Source organism: Lontra canadensis, unplaced genomic scaffold, assembly GCF_010015895.1.
Source record: "Lontra canadensis isolate GAN:19392208 unplaced genomic scaffold, GSC_riverotter_1.0 scaffold25, whole genome shotgun sequence".
Classification (NCBI taxonomy): Eukaryota; Metazoa; Chordata; class Mammalia; order Carnivora; family Mustelidae; genus Lontra; species Lontra canadensis.
The window spans coordinates 12,660,678-12,682,193 of NW_022631019.1; the positions used below are offsets into that span (position 1 = coordinate 12,660,678).

Consider the following 21,516-nt stretch of genomic DNA (forward strand, 5'->3'; position numbering starts at 1 on the left):
GTCTCCCAGTGTCCCCCAACCCCCCCGTGCGTGCTTTCTGGAGCAAAGGGGAGGGGCTGGCTGAGCGCTCCCCGCAGCTGCCTCTGTGATCTGTTGCAGGTGACAGACGGCGGCACCATCAAGCAGAAGATCTTTACCTTTGATGCCATGTTCTCCACCAACTACTCGCACATGGAGAACTACCGCAAGAGAGAGGACCTGGTGTACCAGTCCACCGTGAGGTGAGGGGCCGGGCGCCGGGGGCCACTTCTCCAGCCCTTTCCCATCGTATGCCCTGTGATGCTCTTGGGCGTTCTCACGGTCATTCCCCCCAACCACGGGGCGTAGGGCTGTGCTGCAGAGGGGAACCCAGTGCCTTGAGGGGCCTCCCCTGGAAGGAGGAGCAGGGACGGGTTGAGTCGCAGCTCTGCCCCAGGCAGCAGACCCTCCACATTGCGTGCCCCACCCCCAGCCCCACAAAGCCAGCTCCTCCCAGCGGGGACACTGAGGTCCAGAGAGGTGAGAAGCGTGCCCCACGTCCTGCAGCCGCAGGGACAGAGCTGGGATGTCAGCCCGTTCTGCCTGGCTCAGCAGCGCGGACAACACACTCTCCCGTCTCCGCGGGCCCCCGCCCAGCAAGGCAGCTAGACCCTAAACAGCTGGATCCGGGTCAGACAAGGCAGCAGAATGGGAGGAAAGGGTCCTCAGGGATGGAGACACTTGACATGTTTACCCCACCCCTTTTCTAGAAGACTCTAAGGTAGCCAACAAATCCCATTTCATGCCCTGCTGTGTTCTCAGTGTGTGGGTGTCCGCAGCCCCGGCCCTCCTCGTGTGCTCTCTAAAAGGCCCCAATCCTGTTTTTGCCCTTGCCGCTCATGTGCCAGAGTGTGGCTCTCCTTCCAGGGACCTGCTGAGCCCCTCATCGGTCTTCAGAGCCCAGCTCAAGCATGCCCTCCCGTGAGACACCTTGTTTAGATGGCCTCTCACCCTAAGCAGAGTGACTGTCCCCCGAAGCCAGGTGGCTGCCGGCCCTCTAGTGCCACCCCTCCATGAGATGGGGAGTGGGGAGCCTCACTACATCCATGAGAAGTAGCTTCACACAGGCACTGAATGTGCACAGTCTTGCACACAGACACACGTGTGTGTTTTTCCACGCGACACAGCCGAATGCTTTGCCTGGTGTCCAGGCAAAAAGCAGCAGTCTGCAGGCCGGGCATATAGTAGGTGCACAGTGAAATTTGCACACTGATCCTGGGTATGCTCCTCAGCCCTTAGGACCTCAGGCCTCCCTGGATAAAATAGAAAACTGGGTGGGAAGTTTGCACAGGGCTCGCCCAGCCCGGCATAAGAAATCTGGTGGGTGATCCTTCCCTGCACACTTTGTAAGAGGGAAGGTGGTGCTCCCCTGGAGGACCTTTCTTTGTTCCCCTCCTCTCTGGGATTTGTGCCAGGAGCTGAGAACCAGCCCTTGTTGGGGGAATCTGGTGAGCATGTGGGCGCCAGGGGATGGGGGAGATGCAAGCAAATGGCCGCACAGATGCCTCTATTCACGTCCATGATTTCCCCTGTACCTGCTTCCAAGAAGGATTTGGGGCGCCTTAAAATACTAAAGCACACCTAAGACCAGCCAGTTACAATCAAGATGAAAACCTCATTTTGGGAAGCAGATAACTGTCCTGGGAGCCACAGATGGTTCTGGGGAGGTGAGCACTCAGATCCCCCCCCCCACTCCCCCACTGCTTCCCAGAACCCCACCACCTGCCTCCACCCCACCCCCACAGGGTTACCCTGGTCTCTGAGAAGCAACCGCACCCCAGCCTATGTCATCATCTCCCGCCCTCCACTGGAGTCCTTGGCCAGGAAGGAGCCCCAGACCAGCCCTTCCCAGCCTCTCGTGCTCAGTGGAGCCCCCAGAGCCCAACCCCGGGACTGTCCCAGGAGATCTGGTTCAGAAGGAGCTCAGCCACTTCCTACTGAGTGACCTTGGATGAGGACCTCTCTTGGTGTCCATTTCTTGCCCTGCAAAGCAGACTTAATCGGATAGGTTTCTCACCATCATAGTGGGATTTACATGAGATTTTTGTCCCGGGTACCTGAGTTCCAGTGCTGACCCCTCCATCTCGTGCGTTAGTGTCACCAAGGCTTGGTAACTCTGTGCCTGAGTTGCCAGATCGCTAGATAGGAATAACAATAGTGAGCAGCTCCTGGCAGCCTTGTGAGGGTCCCCAGGTTAATTCACATTTAAGTGCTGCCACAGTCGCTGAGCAATGCATGTTTGCTGTTCTTGCCCAGAAAACCCCCTCCTTCTTCCACCATAAAACACCCTCACCTTTTTCCAGATTGCGTAAAGGCCCCTTATGTGTCTTCTGGCTCTTCTCATCTTCATGAAAAGACCCTGTAAATGCACGCGCAGATGTTACTGTTTTCTCTAGCCCCGGTTTACAGCCAGGGTCAAAGTTGGACTCGCCCCCGGGATTCCCGGCTGGAATGACACCGACTGCATCAGACCCCAGGCCACCTTGTCCTGGGCCTACACCATGCTGCCCTGCTCATCTTAAAACTGAGGACACTGAGGTCCAGGCAGGGAGGGGGTTCGCCCAAGGGTCACACAGCCGTGCTGACTTGTGGCCGGTGCCCTTTCCTTTCCCAGCCTCCGCTCCAGGGGTGGGCTCCCGGTGCAGTGCGCACCGGAGCAGAGGAGCCTCGAGGAGGCCACGGCGGAAGGGAAGGAAGGAGTCTAATCGGATCAGGGAGAGCTGGCTAGCAAAAGGAGGCTGCGTCTCCAGGCTGCTGGGCCCCATTAGGGCTGGCGGCAGGGCGCGGAACTCCGCATTTACATATAAATGAAGATATTTACAAATTAATGCATCTCAACTAGAGAGAGTCCCAGCTCCACAGCTGTCTGAGCCGCTTCCTCCTCAGCTGGGGAAAGTAGGGGGAGAAGGAGGCTGAGATCACTAAGAACTGGCAGAGAGCAATTCTCAGGCAGCTGAAAGGAGCCCAGGGACTCCCAAAGCGTGTCCTCCCACTGGTGGGGTTCCCGGAGGGATGGGCGTGGGGGGGGCGGTGATGGGACTTCTACCTCCTGGGGGGTGCAGGTGTGGCACCCCAGTTCATGACCTTGAGTGGGTCACTGCCTCTCCCAGTGCCCCAGAGGTCCCATCTATCCAATGTCTATAGAATGAACCTCAGAATCCAGAACTCCCAGTTTGGAGCTGACAGTAATTTCTTCCTTCAGAGGATATTTAACCGAGCACTTACTAGAAGCCTGGCATGGTGGAAGGTGTCTTGGGGGGATCCAGTGGGGAACACAAAAGACCTGGCATTAAGCTTTCATGGGGGGGTGGCGGGGGGGAGACAGTAAACAAAGAAAGCAAGAAATAAGTAAAATTTGCAGTACACATTCCACAAAGGTGTGAATTCGGATGGCAGCTGTATAATGAGGGGCAAGCAGGGCACCGTTCCAGGGAAAGACCAGTATGCTGGGGTGCTGGCTGCATGGTTAGGCAACCATGGTAAGGACATGGGCTGGAAAGAGCCATCATGGTGAGGACAAGGGCTATGTGGCTGAGGACGGGCATCTCCAGAGCAGCCTTGGCCGATGTGAGATGTTGGGTGGATCTCCCGGCTGCTCTGCCCCCTGGGTGGGACTACTCAGATGGATGGCTACTGTGCCCTGGAGCTCCCCAGCAGGAGTGAGGCTGAGCAGCTCCCCCCAGGATCACCTCCGCGATGCACCCATGTTGGCACCTCCCCTCCCCACTATACTTCATTCCCTTTCCAGCTCCCTGGGGCGCCTTTGCAAATTAGCCACTGGCTCCTGAATCCTTGTCACAAAGTCTGCTGCTCTGGGGCCCCCCTGAGTGGGGAGGCATGATAGGGGTGACAGTTCCACCTGCTGACTTCCTGCCTATTGCTGTCCTCCACACCTGCCCGCCCGTGCCTGCGCCTCAGCCCTCATGCACCTGTGCCACCAGGCCAAGAACGGGTAGAGCAGATGGATAGATCCCCCACAGAGGGGAAGATTTTGTGGGCAAAACTCATGAATCCTTGCAGAATGCAGCACATCCCACATCCCGAAGTCTTCTGCAGTCAGCCCCTTGTCCCATTCCATGTGTTCTGGATGTCCCGAGGAACACCAAGCTGGAGCCAGCAGGCTTCACTGGCCCTAATTTGGCAGCGAGGGAAGTCTACACTCAAAGAGTTGGGGGTGCTCCTGCCCCTCCCACACCTTGCCCACCTCCCTTTGCTGAGCGAGGCTCTACTCATCCATTCAGGTTCCGCTTGCTCGCCACCTCTTCCAGGAAGCCAGTCGTGACTGCCCAGACCAGATCAGACACCCCAGGGTACTTCCCCTCCATCCCCTCCATGCCCTGTTCAAAGTCTGCGGTTCCCATTAGACTCGAAGCCCATGGACATGGGAACGGGTCTGATGTCTTCGTCACTGTCCCCCCAGCCCCCCCCCCCCCCCCCCACATTGAAGAAAATATGTAGATGCTTGCGGGGCGGATGAGTTAGCGGCAGAAGCTATGGTGTTCTCCCACCGGCTGGCTCTCCCTGCAGCTGGGTAAACGTAGGAGGGAGCGGTTTGCCTCCCTTCCCCCGCACCCCGCGCGCCTTCTCCAACGTTTTCATCCTTCATTCATCACAAAGGAATTGAGCAATTGCTACATGTCAGGGACAGTGCTGGGGATAAAATGGAGAGCAAGACATAATCAGACCTGCTCTTGTGAGGTTTGCAGTGTAAGGGGTGAGGAGAGGCAGACTATAAAAATATGTTTAAAAGAATAAGGAAAAATATTGACAGTTGGTGATAAGTGTGTGAAGGAACAAGGTAATGTGACAGAGAATGACAAGAATAACAGAGTGTGCAGCGGGAGGCTGGGGGGTGGCTGCAAGTTCTCTTATAGGAGGGGACATCTCAGCAGCAATCTACAGGATGAAAAGAAGTCACTGGCAGGGTTGGGGTAGGGAGGGCATTCCAGGTAGAGGGCACAGCAAGTGCAAAGGTCCTGAGGTGAGAAAGCTTGGCCTGGTCTAGGGGCTATTAGAGGGCCAGTGTGGCCAGAGTTTTGGGAGCAAGCTGGCATTTTGCCCTGTGTCCTGGAAGCTGCTGAAGGTCATGGTCTGATGTGATATATCTTGCAGAGCTCCCTCTGATTGCCCTGTGCAGGGTGGGTTGGAGGCGCCAGGAGCGGAAGACAGAGCTCTCCCCAGATGAGTCTGGGGAAGGAGACACAGGTCTCTTCCTTGGCCTTGGGACTTAGTTTCCAAGCCCAAGTAAGCTGGGAGAGGGAGTGGCCACAGTGTGGCGCTGGCAGGGGCCAGGAGGCAAAAGGGTGCTGGAGAGCCAGCTGTCCCTCCCGGGTCTGGTTGCCATGACCTATGAACATGTGCGCTGTCCCCAGAAGCCCCGGCTGGAGGTGGAGAACAGCTGGGTGAGTGGGGAGGAGCCCGGGGCCTTTGCAGAGCACAGGAGAACACAGTTACGCCTCCCTAATTCATATTTATCAGGGGAGGGAGATGGGGGGGAAATTAAGTGAATGAAGGAAGAGCCTGGAGGACAGAGGGAGCAAACAGAAATTCCACTTCCTTTATTACTCCGAGACACACCCACTCACATATTCCCTTGATGGCGGTATTGACCATTGCTGCCTCCAAGGCCCAGAGCTGGGGTGGGGGGTAGAGAGCGGGCACAGCACCCAAAGGTGGTCTGGGTGCAGCCCCAGCCTCTTCCTCCTCGGACCTTAAAGCCTGCCTTCCTTCCCCCAGCCCCACGTGCCCAGAAGCTCCTCCCAGGCTCCGCTCTAGCTCTTTCATTTCAGCAACCCCAGACCCTACTCTGCGTGTAGAGAGGAACAATAAATATTTGCGGAATGAAGGGAGAGAAAGCGGAGATAAAACATGGAGATAAATAGCTAACAATTCGAGTAATAAAGTGATAGCTGTCCTAGGAAAGACTCCGATATAATGCAGTGATGGATCAGAGCTGGAGAGAGCGGGGAAATCACAGAGAAGGTGGCGTCTGAAGTGGCCCTAGAAGCATAAGGAGGTTTCAGAAAAGGAGGCGCAGGGGGCAGACACTCTAGGCAGAGGGCACTGCGTGGGCAGAGGTGTGGAGGGAGGGAGGCTCTGGAAGGAGTGGCAGGACCCCTCCAAGCAGGCAGACAGACAGACAAAACCCGCGAAGCACAAGTTCCCTAGAATCTGTTTGAGGGAACACTGTGCTGGTTTTTATTTATTTTTAAGATCTATTTATGTATTTTATTTTATTTAATTAATTTATTTTTTTTAAAGATTCCTTTTATTCATTTGACAGAGAGAGATCACAAGTAGGCAGAAAGGCAGGCAGAGAGAGAGGAGGAAGCAGGCTCCCCGCAGAGCAGAGAGCCCGATGTGGGGCTCAATCCCAGGACCCTGAGATCATGACCTGAGCCGAAGGCAGAGGCTTTAACCCACTGAGCCACCCAGGCACCCTTGTGCTGGTTTTTAAGTAGACGCACTCACTGTTTGGTCCAAAGAGGCTTGCTTCCCTCTCAAAAGTCACCGGGCCCTCCTGCAGGCTCATCTGTGAAGGTGCAGGGTAAACTCCTTCGGTCCTGGTACAAAGACAAGTGCCCTCGGACCCTGGTTGGTTGGAATCTGAATTACATAGCTCCCTTGTCTTTCTGCACGTTATCAGGAGCCGTGCATCCTTGTCCTCCAAAATACGCACAGCACGTGCTGTTTGCACAGACATGTCCATTCGCGTGTTCAGGCATGTGCCAGGTGATGCCCAGTTCTTGACCCGCTGGAGACCCCCCCTCCTCTCTCGAACCCAGTAAGCCTGTGGGAATGCGAAAGAGCCAGGGTGACATTATAAGGACAACCTTAAGCCTTTTCCTGCAGATTATTCAGAACAGATTATGCCTCTTAGTCTCATGTGAATTGAACCCCCCAAGTGGGAGTGGGTCCTGGTCTCAAAACCAGGGATGATTTTAGGAGCGAGGCTGCAGTTCTCCTTCCCGCCACTAGGGGAACGTCCAGCCCCAGAGCTCTGCTCTCCGTCTGGTCAGCAAGTTGCAACAAATTGTCCTTGGCAGGCGTGGGGGTGGGGGTGGGGGGCTTAACCCCTAGGTCAGTCCCCGGACCACCTGCATTAGGATCACCTTGGCAGTGGCTTAAAAAAGATCAAGTCCTGGGTCCACCAAGATGAATTTTGATTCAAGGAGTCTGGAGGGGGCCTGGGGCATCAGTCTTTTAAAAAAGTCCTGCAGTTAAAGTTGATCCGATCACGCAGCGCCTCCTGCCTGCTCCGATGTGCTGGCTGGGGCCAAAGAATTCAGATAATTCTAGTTGCTGCTGGCCGCTGGAGGCCAAGAGGCGATTTTCCTAAGGTCCCCGAGGCCACACTCATTTGGGTTGAAGATGACAAAATAGTTGACCAGCTAGTGACCTCCCAGTCCAGAGTGACCTCACAGGCACCAACCAGTTCCCGAGCCTGACTCACCCCCCTCCCCATGCCCCGCTGGCACAGTTTATGGGGGACAGAGAACAGCTGGTGTGCACGGGGGCCTATGCTGAGCTTCTCGGAAAATGAAGCCTTGACTAGGGAACAAAGGGGCCCAGGTGCAAAGGGCTCTTCCTCCAGCCCCCTGACATTTTCCCCAAATGCAGAGTGGCTCTCTGAGCCAGAGTCCCACTGGGCCCAACCCCAGGCCGCTGCACCTGCAGGATAGCACAGAGCACCAGTCGGAGAAGGAGGAGTTACTGGACCCGCCCCTGTCTGGCGCTGGGCCTGTCTATCAGGACAGGGACCCTCCCTATTTCACCTCTCAGTCCTCAGTACCTGGCCCAGGGCCCAGCACGGAAGCCCAGGACCTCAGTAAGTGCTTGTGGAATCAGTCGACTGGCAGGTCATCCGAATGTGGACTTACCATTTCAGACAGTCAGCGGAACTGTTTCCGACCCATCATCTGGTTTCACCCTCACAACCGTCCCATGGAGCACCTATCTCAGATGCATGGAATCCTGTTGTATAGATGATGACACAGAAGAACAGAGAGGTGCGGTCACCAGTCCGAGGTCACACAGCATGCCCGTGGGGAACCCTGGGTTCACACACCAAGCCAGACTGCGTCTCTGGGCCTCTGGAAGCAGGTTTGTTCCAGGCCCAGGGCCAGGCACTAGAGACTCGGGTAACTTACTAAGGACATATGACCTTGTGTGTCCATCCCAACACACACATGACGGATGTGTGCACGCGCTTGCTCGTGCACACACGCACACACACACACACACACACAGTGGATCTGTAACCCAAGGCGCTTGGTGCCTTTGGGTAGGAAGCTGCCAGAGTCAGTCTCCATGTTAAAACTAGCTACTGCCCAGCCGTTCCCAGCCCCTGGATGCCATGGCCAGGGGGACTGAGCAGGGCCCAGTCCAGTCCCAGCTCTAGAAGTGGGACTCCAGGAGCTCCCCCGGCTCCTTAGCTGGTGGCATCAGTCCCCTTGACCGGCTGACGTGCTTCCACAGCCCTGAGTGGGAGGCGCCCCCTGCCCCTCACCCCTACCCGCCCCCTCCCCAGCCACCTCCCCCCGCAGTCACTCCGTGCATCACACCTCTGCTCTTCCTGTGCCAGTGGCCATTGTCCACTCACACAGACGCCGCCACTGCCCACACTCAGGCCCTAGCGGCCCAGGCCAGCAGGGCCCACTCGCCACAGACTGGTCCTGAGCTCCCACCTCCCCGGGGCCCTCACTTCCCACCCGAAGATGTCGATGTTGTTCTCCTCTTATTCCCCGACTTCAGTCTTTCTTTTTGCTTCTGTGGTTTCCCTCTTAGCATGACCTTCCTCTCTTCTTTCCCCTTCTGGTCTGGCACTTCCTGTGTGGGGGCTTTGTCCTCTTACTCTGTGCATGCAAACACACACACACACGCACACACACACGCACACACACAGGCAAACACACACACACACACACACACACAGAGGCAAACACACACGCACACACACGATGCCTTGCCTCCCCTCCCCCTGCACATACCTTACATCTCTTGGGATGGAGACCCGCAGTGACCCCAGAATCTCCATGGCAGCAGGGACCCCAGATTCCAAGGCCCAGAGGCCTCTGGAGCTTCAGGTGGGTCCCCATTCCACACTGGCCACACTGGGAGGGGTTAGGGGTCAGGAGCACTTCTCCACGGTTGGGTCTTTGATGCAGGGGACAGAGTTGAGTTGCTCTGTTGAGTTGGCACCTCCCACAGAGCTGTGTCCTTCCCCCACCGTCCCCATTCTCTGTTCCCCTGCCCCCATGAGGAGGCCCCTGGGGCTCCCAGAATGTGCCCTTCTCTCAAAGGTCTTCCCCCTGAGGAGGAAAGTGCTTGCAAAGCTGTCTGCTGCCCTCTGGTGATGCACTGCGGTATGGCATTGGGGGGTTCCCCGGCCAGTACGCCTCGCCCCCTCCTACCCCACCCTCGCCAATCACAAGGATGGATCTTGTCCCTTAAGCATGGGGAGCCTTCCCTTTTGCATCTCTAGGGCATCAATACCCAGCACAGAATGTCAGTAGAGATTAGTTAAATTAACGATCTGACAAGTTATCCAAATGCAGAATTACTACTTCAATCGGTCAGCAAAACTCTCTCCCATCCATCATTTGCTTAAACCCTAATGACAAACCTATAGAGTGCAGATCTCAGACCCTATTTGTGGGTATTAAGTTCAGCCCAGAGAGGGGAATAGCCCAAGAGCTGGAAGAGCTTCCCCCTGACACAGAAATTTCCTCCCTTGGGGGTTTCCCCAGTGAATGGAACTGAGTCCCTTGCTGATGGGATGGGTGCCCTCTCCTCCTCTGGAGAACAAGTTGCCTATTACCAAGGGCCTCCGGGAGACAGTGTCTTCACCCACTACCAACCACAGGGAACTGCAAACTCGAGTCAGACCTGGGATGCAGAGGTAGCTGTGAGGCCGTGTCCCAGGCACCGAGCTGCCTTTCAGCCACCTAAGCTAGGGCTGACCGTACTGATTCATCTGCCATTTAAAGTGTTTCCTTTTAGCTGTGGACATCAGGAAACAGAGGTGAATAAAGGAGGTAGGGTCCCTGAGCTATGTCTGCAACACAGGGAGAGGCTGATGGAAGGGCCTCTCTGGGGTCTGGAGTACAGAGGAAGCCACCCGGCAGAGGCCAGGGAATGAGCATTCGGGCAGGGGAGGAAAGCAAGGGGGTGGGAAGTGATGAATCCTGCAAGGAGTTGGAGGGGGGATGTAGGAGCAGGCCTCTTGAACTTGATTGCGCACAGGCATTGCTTGTTCAAATTCAGTGGTGGGGGTGGGGAACCCCGCGATCCTGTGTTTCCGATCATCTCCCAGGAGACGCCGGTGTTATGGTCCACACACCCTATTACGCATGCCCAGGGGAGCTTTGCACACTCCCGACGCCCAGGCTGAGCCCTGACGGTTACATTAGAACCTTGTGGGTGAGAGGGTGGTGTCACAAGCATCCGTTTTGCAAAGCCCCCCAAGGTGATTCCCACAGGCAGGTGAGTTTGAGAACCACTGCCATAGAACCCTGTGGGTCATCAGAGTTTGAATTGTATTCTCAAAGTGATGAGGAGTCATTGAGGTTGATCCTGTTTCTGTTTCAGGGTTGTGGGATCAGCCTCAGCTACCGGGGAGGACATAGGGGCGGAGGCAGAAAGCACTTGTCACTGGGGAGCTGAGGAGGTGTTGGGGTGTGCTGGCCAGGCCGGAGGGGCTGGCATGCGAGGAGGGTCTGGAGGCAGAGCTGGCAGGACTCACCGATGGGCTGCAGGTGGAGGCCACGGGAGAGAGAGGAGTTGCCAGTGGCCTCCAGGGCCGTGGTCAGAGCACTTCGGTGGCGGTGGTGGGGGATCCTGCTTCCTGAGACGGGGAGACTGGCAAGGATCAGCCAGGGCTGGGGACAGCTGCAGAATTCCCAAGTTCTGTCTGGGCCAGGAGAGACGTGTCCGTGAGACACCTGAGCAAAGACAGCAAGTGGATCAATGGACACGCGGGGCGAGGGACAAGTTTCGGTTAACAGACACAGGTGTAGAAGCCACCAACATATAGACACCATTTAAAGTCACTGCCCCCTCCCAGACTCAGGCCAGATCTGCCAGTATCCTTCTGACATCAAACCAGGCCAATTCCCCCTTTCTTCAGATGAGAAAACCAAGGCCCAGAGACTGTGGGTGACTTCCCTAACGTTGGACAGCAAGTCAGCTGTGAAACCGAAGCCCATCTTCTGACTCCTGGAGAAGCATTTCCACTCCACAGAGCTCAGTGCGGCTTCTCCAACCCCGGCCCATGGGACAGAGTTGCTGAGACGGCAAATCATTTATGTATCTGCAGTCAGAAAACCAGAGCTCTTTGAAATCACACACACACACACACACACACACACAGACACACACCCATCTTTTTCCTTCTAAGTAAAAAATCAGTAACTGGGCTGTCAGTTTTATTACTAATTACGCAACTACTTTATTGCCAGTATTAAAAAAATTGAAGGCTAAAAATGTCCAGGAAGGACTTAATTTAGTAAACGGTTCAGAACAAAGTATTTGTCGTCGTGGTATTTCTTCACATTAGAATTTGCTCCAGGTGGTTCAGACCTCCTCTTTAATATATTATCGCAGCCTAATAAAGTTCCCAGGTTCTGGGAGAATCTTTGCTTCGGAAGGTAATTTTGTTTCAGGAGGTGAGGATTGGGTGGGATCGATGGTGAATGGGAGCTCGGGTGAGCCTAAGGGTCTGAAGGAAAAGTCAGGCAAGGAGGCGAGCTCACTGCTGAGCACGCGTGGATGTGCAGTGATGGCGGGTGGCCAAATGAATGGAGGATGGGATGTGCGAATGAATGAATGAATGAATGAATAAATGAATAAATGCATGCATGCATGCATGCATGAGGGACTGGGGGAGGGAGGGAACGAGTGAACGGAGGAGCAGTGCCCAGCAGGATCACTGGGTGGTTGCAGAACTAAGCCTCAGTCAGGGAAAAGGAGTCACCTGACACTTGCCCTGGAGAGACATAAATGAGAAGATGATGGGGGCCACCAGCCTTTTGTGCAAAATAGGCACCTGCCACCACCACTTGCAGGTAACACCAACTACAACCAAGATGATGAAGGAGCACCATGGAAGGCTGCGGGGCAGGAAGGTCTTTCTCGTTTTAGAAAAAGGAAAGAGACAACCAGAGAAGTTGGGTGATTTGCTTCAGGTCACACAGTCCAGGAGCCAAGGAGGGGCCAGGGTCTAGGCTTCTTGGTGTCCAGTCAAGGGCTAGTTGCTTCTTTCCAGCTTCCAACAGCTTGAGTCCTTTCTTCGTGCATCTGGGTCCTTCACTGCCCAGGTGCCTTCCACACCCAGCAGCCCGAGGGAGTTTTCAAATCATGGCACCTGCTACTTGAAGCCTTACAAAGGCTTCCCAGCTCACTTGGGAGAGAACCCTGTCTTCTTGTAGCTTCAGGGCTCCCAGATTACAGATGATCCCAACCACTGGGCCAACCTCATCACCCACCCCTCTTGCTCCCTGGCCATCCTCTGGGCACCTCAGCCTTGTGGCCAAGCTTGTTCCTGCCTCAGGACATTTGCTCATGCTTCTCTTCTTCCCATCCCAGGTCTCAGATCAGACGCCCCCTCTGCAAAGATGCCTCCCTGGTCACCCATCTGAAGAGGTCCCCCCAACCTCAGTCCCTTATCCCTTTGTTCCTATTTGTTTGCTGCTTGCTTTCTCATGGCATTGACTACTGCCCAATGTGATTCTCTCATTTATATATCTGAATATGTGTTTTCCCTTTTGCCCCTTCCCTGATGCAACCCTGAGAGTGAGGGCTTGGTCCCTCTCTCTCTCCTCTGTTCCTTCAGTTTCCAGTTGGTACCAGGTAGCTCCATGGTCAGCGGCCAGTAAATACTTCTTATACAAATAAGTGAGCTCCTGGTCAGAGGGTTAGGTTATTAGACCACAGCCTGGCATTGAGACAAGGGCCCAGGGACCTGGTCCTGAGTCTGCAGGGAAGCTGCAGTGTGACTTGGCCAGTGACTCAGCTTCTCTTGAGCCTCAGTGTCCTTTTTTCAGTGCACGAATGGGAGGGAGCACTCGGCGATAGGCGTCGCTCCCAGCTCTATCCCTGACTGTCTCTTCTTTGCTGTACTATCGACGTGAACAGGGGTTAGACCCGGTCCCCAGGGGCCCCGAGCCCCGGGTGACAGGACTCTGTGCACAGCCAGGGCTGGGGCCAAGGAGACAGAGGCCCGGAGTCCCGAGACATGTCCGGAACCCGCCTCAGCACCCTATGGGTTCTTTGTTCTCGTGTTTGGATTCTCAGGGGGAGTGGCAAGCCCTTGCAATGGCAATTTCCTTCTGAGCTGGGCTGACACTCCTAATTATTATTTGGAGAGGCTTGGGGAGGTTCAGTTAATTGATTACATATTTCCTTCCTTGACAGGGCATTTGTTTGGTTCTGTCATTCGTTCTCCCTTCCTGTGCTAAGTTAATGTTCCTGGGCATGTTGAGTATTTTGTGGGGACCATGGGACTAAAGCCCGTCATAACTCTCTCCCCACTCGCCAACCCTGCCAGGGGCTTTCGAGCACTTTAATTTAACTTCCCTGGACCTTTGCTTCCCCCTTGAGAGTGAGGATACAACCGGAGCCCTAAGATCAGAGGACTAACAGTAAAGCTAAGGTCGGTGTTTTTCAAGCTCTTTATACTGCAAGCACTTCCCATCCATAGACTTGCAAATCCTCAGTGTGGGGTTGCTGTTACTACCCTCATTGGGACGTGAAAGGATGGAGCTCAGAGAGGTGAAGTGCCTTGCCCAAGGTCACACAGCTGGTGAGTGGCCAAGCCAGGTGAGAGGTGAGAGGCAGGACCCTGGGCTCTCAGCCAGTGCTCTGTAAATGCTCCAGCAGGCTTGGAGTATGGAAACATGGGACCCCCATCACCCTTGGCCGTGGTGCAGGCAGATGGGCAGCTACCAGATGCTTCTACAGGATGCTATTCATGGTGATGTTGGGCGGGACTCGGAGGCTTAGCTCTAGTAATGATTCCAGCCCCACCGGCTGGGCGGCAAGGGGGATAGTTGTAGGACCTCTGGTCTTCAAAGTGCCTAACCCAGAGTCCAGTCCATGGTTGTGGTAAGTAAGAGATGAGTGGGTCACAAGTGCTTTTTTATAATCTCTCCCCAGTGTGTTGTGCATATTCTGTATGAGACAAGTTGACCCCTTCGTGCAAAATAACGAGGACAGCTATACTGGTACTGAGGGAAGGGAGAGGTCATTGCTCCTGGGGGAGCTTCCCCACTTCCTCTAGCAGGAACACCCTGTTCCTGTGACCTCAGTAGCCTTTCTCATCACCTTCCGTGGTCTGACCACCAGAGCGTTGGTCCTGGAGCAAGGGCCAGTGTCCGCACTAGGCTTTGCCGAGCTCAGCGTGGAGGAAATGCTGAGGGAACCAGAGAACAAGTGACGGATCCAGCTTCTCCTTCTGCTTTGTGGGCGACCCCTGCCTGGCTCCTCCCCCTGGTGCCCCTCCTGAGTACAGCTCCTGCCTGTGTTCTGGCCTGGAATATTCCGGGAGCCAGCAGAACATTGTATGCATCTGTTCATTCAGCCAACATTTCTGAGCTCCTCTGATGGACCGGCCGCCAGGTTAAGCGGAGCAGGGAGACAGGATGGCAGAGGAAGTCAGCGCCCCCCCCGCCCAGAGGAAGAGCTTTGTCATGGAGCACTTTCGTGGGTTTGGATATTTTACTTGGATGATCTCATTCGAGTCTCACCACACCCCATGAGGCAGGCCGTGCCCCATGCCCCATTTTACAGCTGAGGAGACTGAGACTCAGGCAGGCATGTACAAAGACCATGACAGTACAGGATATGGAGCCCAGGGATGGGCAAGAGGCCCGAGGCATGCAGGTGGCGTCTTTCCGTGCCCAGGCAGCCCATATGCCAGGGTTGGAGAGTTGCTGTGTGAGGACTGCTTGGGTCTGGGGCAGCGGGGTGTGGGAGAGTAACCTGCTTCGTAAGGTCTTCCTGGAGGGGTCAGAGACCCAATACCGGGAGCCTCACTATGGTGCTTTGCTCTCTGTCTGAGGACTGCCGGCTCTCATTGTCTCCTCTGCTTGGACACTCACTGCCTCATCCCCAGCCCTGGGACCCCACTTGCCACCTTCCCCAGAGGCCCTCTTCTGGAGATTGAGACAAGAGGCAGGACCCCCCTGTTCTGGCTTGACCTCAGTGTGGCACAGGAAGGCAGAAGGAAGGCCCAAAGATTCTCTGAGATCTGTGGATGCAGCACAGCCCGAGTTCATATCCAAGATCCCTGCAGGGCACACCTAGAATTTTCCGCAGGCACTAGGCTGGGTTAGGGCAGCGGGGAATGGCTGGAGCTCAGGCTGATGGGCTCAAGACCCCACTTGGTGCCTAGTAGCAATGGTTCCTCCCATTCACACAGCCACGTTGGAGGAGCTGTGGCTAGGCTCTGCCTGGGCTCTGCCTCAGGGGCCCGGCAGCCCCAGTGAGGGGACCCCTCTCCCTGCTATGACCCCTGAGCTGCTATGCTCCCCCTCTTACTGGACCCTGCCCCCACCCCTAGCCTCTCCCCATCGTGAGTCATTGAGAAAAGGGAGGAGAGGCCGACAAAGGCTCTGTCAGTGGGTCTGGAATCCTCAAAGGGCCCCCGAGCAGATAGGTAACTTTTCTTGCTTTCATCTTCGTGGCCACAACACTAATTATATTATATAAAAATTATATTAGCACTTGTCTGGGGCTTCCAATGTGCCAAGTGCCAGGTCTTCCCTGGTAAAAACAGCCACGGAGAAAATGCCGCTGCTTGTCCCATTTCCCAGATGGGATAACTGAGGGGCCATGAGCCTCAGTGTTTGCCCCAAGTTAAGTACTAAGTACCCGGCGAGGGGCAGAGCCAGGATTTGAACCCAGCAGCCGGCAGCCAGAGTCCCTGACCCTCTCTGCTAGACCCTCTCTGCTAGACCACACCACGGCTTCCACCCCGGGCTGTGAGTCTCATCTGTTGTCGTGTCGCGTGAGTGAAGCACCTGGGGAGTCTGGAGGAAGGGGCCAGGCTCCGGGGTTCAGCAGACCAGAATGGGGAGCACAGAGCTGGCTCTTCAGAGCTGTGGGCGTGGGGTTGTGGGGCCAATCACCAGGTCTCCTCGAGCACCTACATCACTTCCCATGACAGCCCAGTCCTACCCTGGAGGGCATTTCGTCCCCCGCCTCTAGCCAATGGCAAAGGCTGTTTTGCCTCCATAACATGCCCACGGAGGGAGGGGTGATGAGGGCTGGGCCCTAGAGCAGCCCGCCTGCAGGTGCTGAGGTCTGACACCACACACCGGGGTGCCCTGGAGGGCCAGAGCTGATGAGCACAGAACAGGGCCCAGCAGAGAGCTGGTAAGGAGAGGCTGGGCAGGGTAGAGAGTGAGCCCGGGCTGTGTCTCTGCTCCATTAGCTCTCCCTGCTCTGTTTCTCCCCCGCCGGCCCAGGCTGCAATGCCAGCCTGAGATCCAGGGCAGGGTGGGGCACGTGGAGGCCCTGCCAGCTGCTCTGGCTAATGATGGGCCAAGGGGGGCCCTGGACTCATCATAAATCCTCTTTGGATGCCACTAAGTGTCCCCAGCTCCGCCCATGGCTGCCTGTGCAGCAACCGTCCACCCCCAGCCTCTTCGAGGCTAACAGAATCAACTCCAGATGCCTCTGTCAAGCTTTCAAGGCTCTACCCTGGGAGTGGGGGGAATCCCATCTATGGATTTCCCTTTTACACGAAGCTATGCACCCAATAAAGTGCTTAATACAGAGGGTCCGGCTCAGGAAAACACACACACACACACTCACACACATACACACGACCCGGTGCCTGCCCGCCACACAGCTCGGGGTGTAGGACATTCCCAGCACCCCACAGGGTATCCCTCCACCAAGAGGGAAATATGATTCTAGCTTTTGAATCAACTCAGACTAGTTTCTCCCGGGCTTGCTTTGCACATGAATAGAATGAAGCATTGTATGTCCGTCTTCTTTCCCTGGGCACGACGTCTGGGAAATGCATCCGCTCGGTTCTATGTGTCAGTGGATAATCCTTTTTCATCGCTGTGAACTACTCCATGTAGGGGGCTCGATTATGGGCTACTTATCCGTCCTCCTGTGCAGGGGGTTGCTGCTTCCAGTTTTGAGCAATGACAAGTAAAGTCGCTTTGAACGTGAGCGTTCATTTCTGTCGGATGCATCCCTAGGAGAGGAGATGCAGGAGCATGAGGGGCGGCAGATGTTCAGCTCTGGTGCAGGTCATCTGTACTAACTTGCTACCATCGCCATAACGAAAGACAACAAGCTGGGTGGCTTGCCAGAAATGTATTCTTTTGTAGTTCTGGAGGCTTGAATTATGAAACTAAGGTGTCAGCCGAGCCATGCTCCCTCTGAAAGCTCTTGGGAAATATTGTACCATGCCTCTTCCCAGCATCTGGTGGTGGCCAGCAGTCCTTGGCTTCTGGGCACGGCTTTCCATCCTCTCCATCTGTCCTCACATGGCAGCCTCCCTCTGGCTCTGTGCTTCGATGACCCAATTTCCCTCTTATAAGGGACACCAGACAGCGGATCAGGGCTCACCTCATCCTGTATGACCTCATCTCACCTTGGTTACATCTACGAAACATCCCATTGCCAAATAATGTCTCATTCAAAGGTAGCAGGGGTTAAGATGTCAGCCTATCTTTTGGAAGGACCTGATTCAATGATAACAGCACCCGTTGCCCAAGTGGTTTTCCCCTTTCAGAGCCCCGCCAGCAAGGGATGAAAGTTCTAGATGCTCCACATCCTGTGTGTTCCTACACTTGGTGCAGATGTAGGGTGCTTCCATTTCTTAAAGCAACCACCAGTATCCTACTGACTTGGCAGAAGTGGCACTCATCACCCCTGCCTGTCTACCAACCCCCCAACTAATACTTCCAGAAAAAAACTCACACATTTCTGCCCCTGAGCATCTGTCCTGAGACCTCTACCCAGTCTTAGATCAACACCTCCTCCCTGGTCTTCAAACCCAGGTGAGCAAGTACTTCATCTCTCTGCAATCCATTTCTTTGCCTGGAATGTTCCAGACCTCCACATGGTTTCCTCCTTTGGTCACCTCTCCAGAGTGGCCTTCCCCAACCACCTTGCCTAAAACAGCATCCCCATCACTATCTTCACTCTGCCTTTTTTTTTCCCGCTGTAGAATATATCTATGTAAGTTCCTAGTGTCATGTGATACATACTTACAAGTCTGCTTGTTTCTGATCTCCCTTGCCCTCTAGAAATCATGGTTCCTCTTCTCTCTTGCTTACCTGCTCCATCCCTAGCACATGCAAGGTTGTCAGGGCAATCGATAAATCCCTGTTAAAGAAATGAATAACTGGATCTGTAGAATGGGTGAGAGCACCTGCTTGTCCGGGGAGGGGGGCCGCTGGGAGAGGAAATGAGATCTCGCTCGGTCAGGTTCTAACGCAGCAGCAGTGAACTCCATCCCTGTGGCTGCTGTATTCCTTCCTGTCTTAGCGCCTCCACCATGAATCACCGTGAACCTAGTGGCTTCAAATGCTACCAATTTAGTATCTGACCATTTCAGAGGTCGGAAGTCTGATGTGGGTCTCACTGAGCTAAGATCAGGGATCAGAAGGGCTGAGTTCCTTCTGTGATCTCCAGGGAAGAACCCGTGTCTTTTCCTCCTGAAGCTTCTGGAAGCGCCCATGTGCTTGGGCTTTTAGCCTTACGGCAGTGACATCGCCCCAACGTGCGTGCACCCGTTACCACCTCCTCTTTCCCGAGCCTGCTGCTCCTGCCTCTGTTTGCTGGGGACTCCTGTGATTTCACAGTCCAGGAGAGTCTCCCCGCCTCGGGATCCTTAAGCACACCTGCAAAGTCCGTTTGAGCATCGGTAAGATGCAGGGACCATCCCTTTCCCCTTTCTGTACCTCGTTGCCTGTGCATGCCTGTGCCTGTGCACCAGCAGTTGCCTGGCCTTGGCTCCTTGAGAACAAGAAGCCCTCCTGTCCATCCCCGTGCCCCCACCGTCTGGGGCTGGCCTGGCGGGCTGAGCTGTTCAAAGGTGTTTGTAGAACTGAATGGACCCACTGGGTGCTGTGTGAATCTGGCCCGGAGACTGGCTAGGTAGAGAAGTGGGGGTCGGAGGGGGAGGAGGCCGATGGGGGAGAGGAAGTGGAAGGCATTGCAGCTGGAGAGGCAAGAGGCAGATAGCTCATGGGAAGTTTGGGCTCCAAACAAAAGGTCTCAGGTTCGACCCCCTCGGGGTGTCATGGAACTGGATCTTTGTTGGGAAGGCAGAAATGTAAGGAACCCCCCAAGACAGGAGGTGACTTGATAGGGTCACCCCAGCACTAGGCTCCTGGCGTCTGGATCCCAGCTCTGCCACACTGGCTGTGGGACCCTAGGCGGGGCCTCAGTTTCCCTCTCTCTAGACTGGGACTGATCATAGTTAAGAGTACCTACCTTGTACGATGCTTTTGAGGCTTAAATGAGTTCATAAAGCTCTTAGAACTGGTATGAGGCACAGCAAGTAGAAGTGGGGGGATGATTATGGGCTAAGCACCTCACATGGGTGTTAGCCTCTGCCTCGTTCACCCAGCAACCTTTGCTGAATGCCTGTGATGAACCAGGCATGGCGCTGGGCCCTAGGGAGAGGGTGGGGACCAACCCGACCCAGGCCCTGCTTACCCAGGGCTCTCGATGACCACTAGGGGGAGGAATCATTATTGCTCCCATTTCACAGGTGGGAACACTGAGATCTACACCTACCCAGCACTTGAGGTCCCATGACGAGAAAGCAGAGGTGCCAGTATTTAAGACTGGACAGTCTGCGCTCTGTGTGGACTCCTGCCCTCTGTGGCTTCCTGATTTGCATCCCTGGTACCCAGAGTCCTGGAACTCTGCCCTGAGTCTTTCTGGAAAACTTGGATATGGCTCTGAAGCGGGGGGTCTCTTGCCTTATTACAGCCATCTCGGGAAGATGTGAATATTTGGCTGTGATCAAATTAAACCCGTGTTGTGGTATAACTTTCTACATTCACCATAAAGCTAATAAACTAATAAATTAGACAGAATGAAAATATCATCAGGCAGGACTACACACTAACGCGTGGCCGTAATTACTCCCGTGGCCGGGGCCAATTTCTCAAATTTCGCCTTGGCCAACTTTCCTCAGCTCACCAATGTCCCTAATAAGGCATAACTCATTCTATAAACATTAAATTGACTTATTTATTTTAAATTACAGTGGAACTGAAAACCACCTTGATAAACCTATTCTCATGCATCTGCCTTCTCCAGAACATAGCTGTATTTCTTTCCTTTTTTTTTTTTTTAAAGACATTGTCTAGGGGCACCTAGGTGGCTCAGTGGGTTGAGCCTCTGCCTTCGGCTCGGGTCATGATCCCGGGGTCCTGGGATCGAGCCTCACATTGGGCTCTCGGCTCAGCAGGGAGCCTGCTCCCCCCCACCCCATCTGCCTGCCTCTCTGCCAACTTGTGATCTCTCTCTCTCTGTCAAGTAAATAAATAAAAATTAAAAAAAAATAAAGACATTGTCTAGTCTGCCTCGGCCCTCCCCCTCCTCCTCGTCCTCCTCCTCCTCCAGCCCAGCCTGGCTGTTCGATCATGCCACATTCCAGCTCTAGAGATCTGACTCATCCCCTGGAGGCTAGCGGGTCATCCTTCATGTATAAAGATGACTCACGCCTAATTAATAGTAGTCACAGGGCTAACGTTTATTGAGTGTGTATGACCGCTGCTGTGGGCTGGGCCCTCTGCTCCGGCTTCTGCGTACATGAACTTGTTGAAGCTTCATAATAAGCCCATGAGGGCCGCCCTTCATTATGCCCATTTTGCAGAGGAGGAGACGGGAATCAGAGAAGTCAAGTGCCTTGCCTGAGGCCACACAGAGAATGACCGTAGCAGAGCCAGGACTCGGCTGGGGTGGTTTGAGGCCGTTCCTCTACCATTCTGTCTCTCAGCATTTGCACGGACACTGGTGAGCATCAAGCCCTGGAGAGCAGCTAGGAATTCTGGTGGCATTAAGACACATTTCTTGAGCCGTAGGAGGCACTCCTAGCCTGGTAGGGACCCCAGGAGTCTGCAAGCATCTACCTGGCCTGGCGGACAGAGGTGCAGGATGGTGTGGGGCTTGGATGGTTTATCAGAGACCATGCCTGGTGGGAGATAGCCAAAGAAATAGGAGGAAAGCTTTCCAGTTGGGGGGCATAGCAGGGGCGAAGGCCAGCAGGGCATCCAGAGATCTGTGGCTGGAGCAAAGGCAGGGGAGAGTGGAAGCACCATGTGAACAGAATCACAGCAGGGGGGAGCATTTGCTCTGGTCTGTCTACACCCTCCCAGGCTATTCCCACTCAGCCCCAAGGAGACGATGCCACTGTCAGCTGAGAGCTGTCTGCAGGCCAGCAAGCTGGCCCACTTTGGTCCACCTGGAACCCAGAAAAGAGGGAAACTCTGACTCCAGCCAGCAGGCCTGGCCACA

The 21,516-nt window shown here is 54.8% G+C and overlaps 1 protein-coding gene across 1 annotated transcript in view; it reads left to right on the top strand.

The window, feature by feature from the left end:
* The window catches only part of IGSF21 (immunoglobin superfamily member 21), a 234,606-nt gene that overhangs the window by 156,755 nt on the left and 56,335 nt on the right, over positions 1-21,516 (top strand). The window contains exon 3 of the mRNA XM_032863575.1: positions 100-221. Within this exon, the coding sequence (XP_032719466.1) occupies positions 100-221 (122 nt within the window). The remainder of the gene's footprint in view (positions 1-99; positions 222-21,516) is intronic.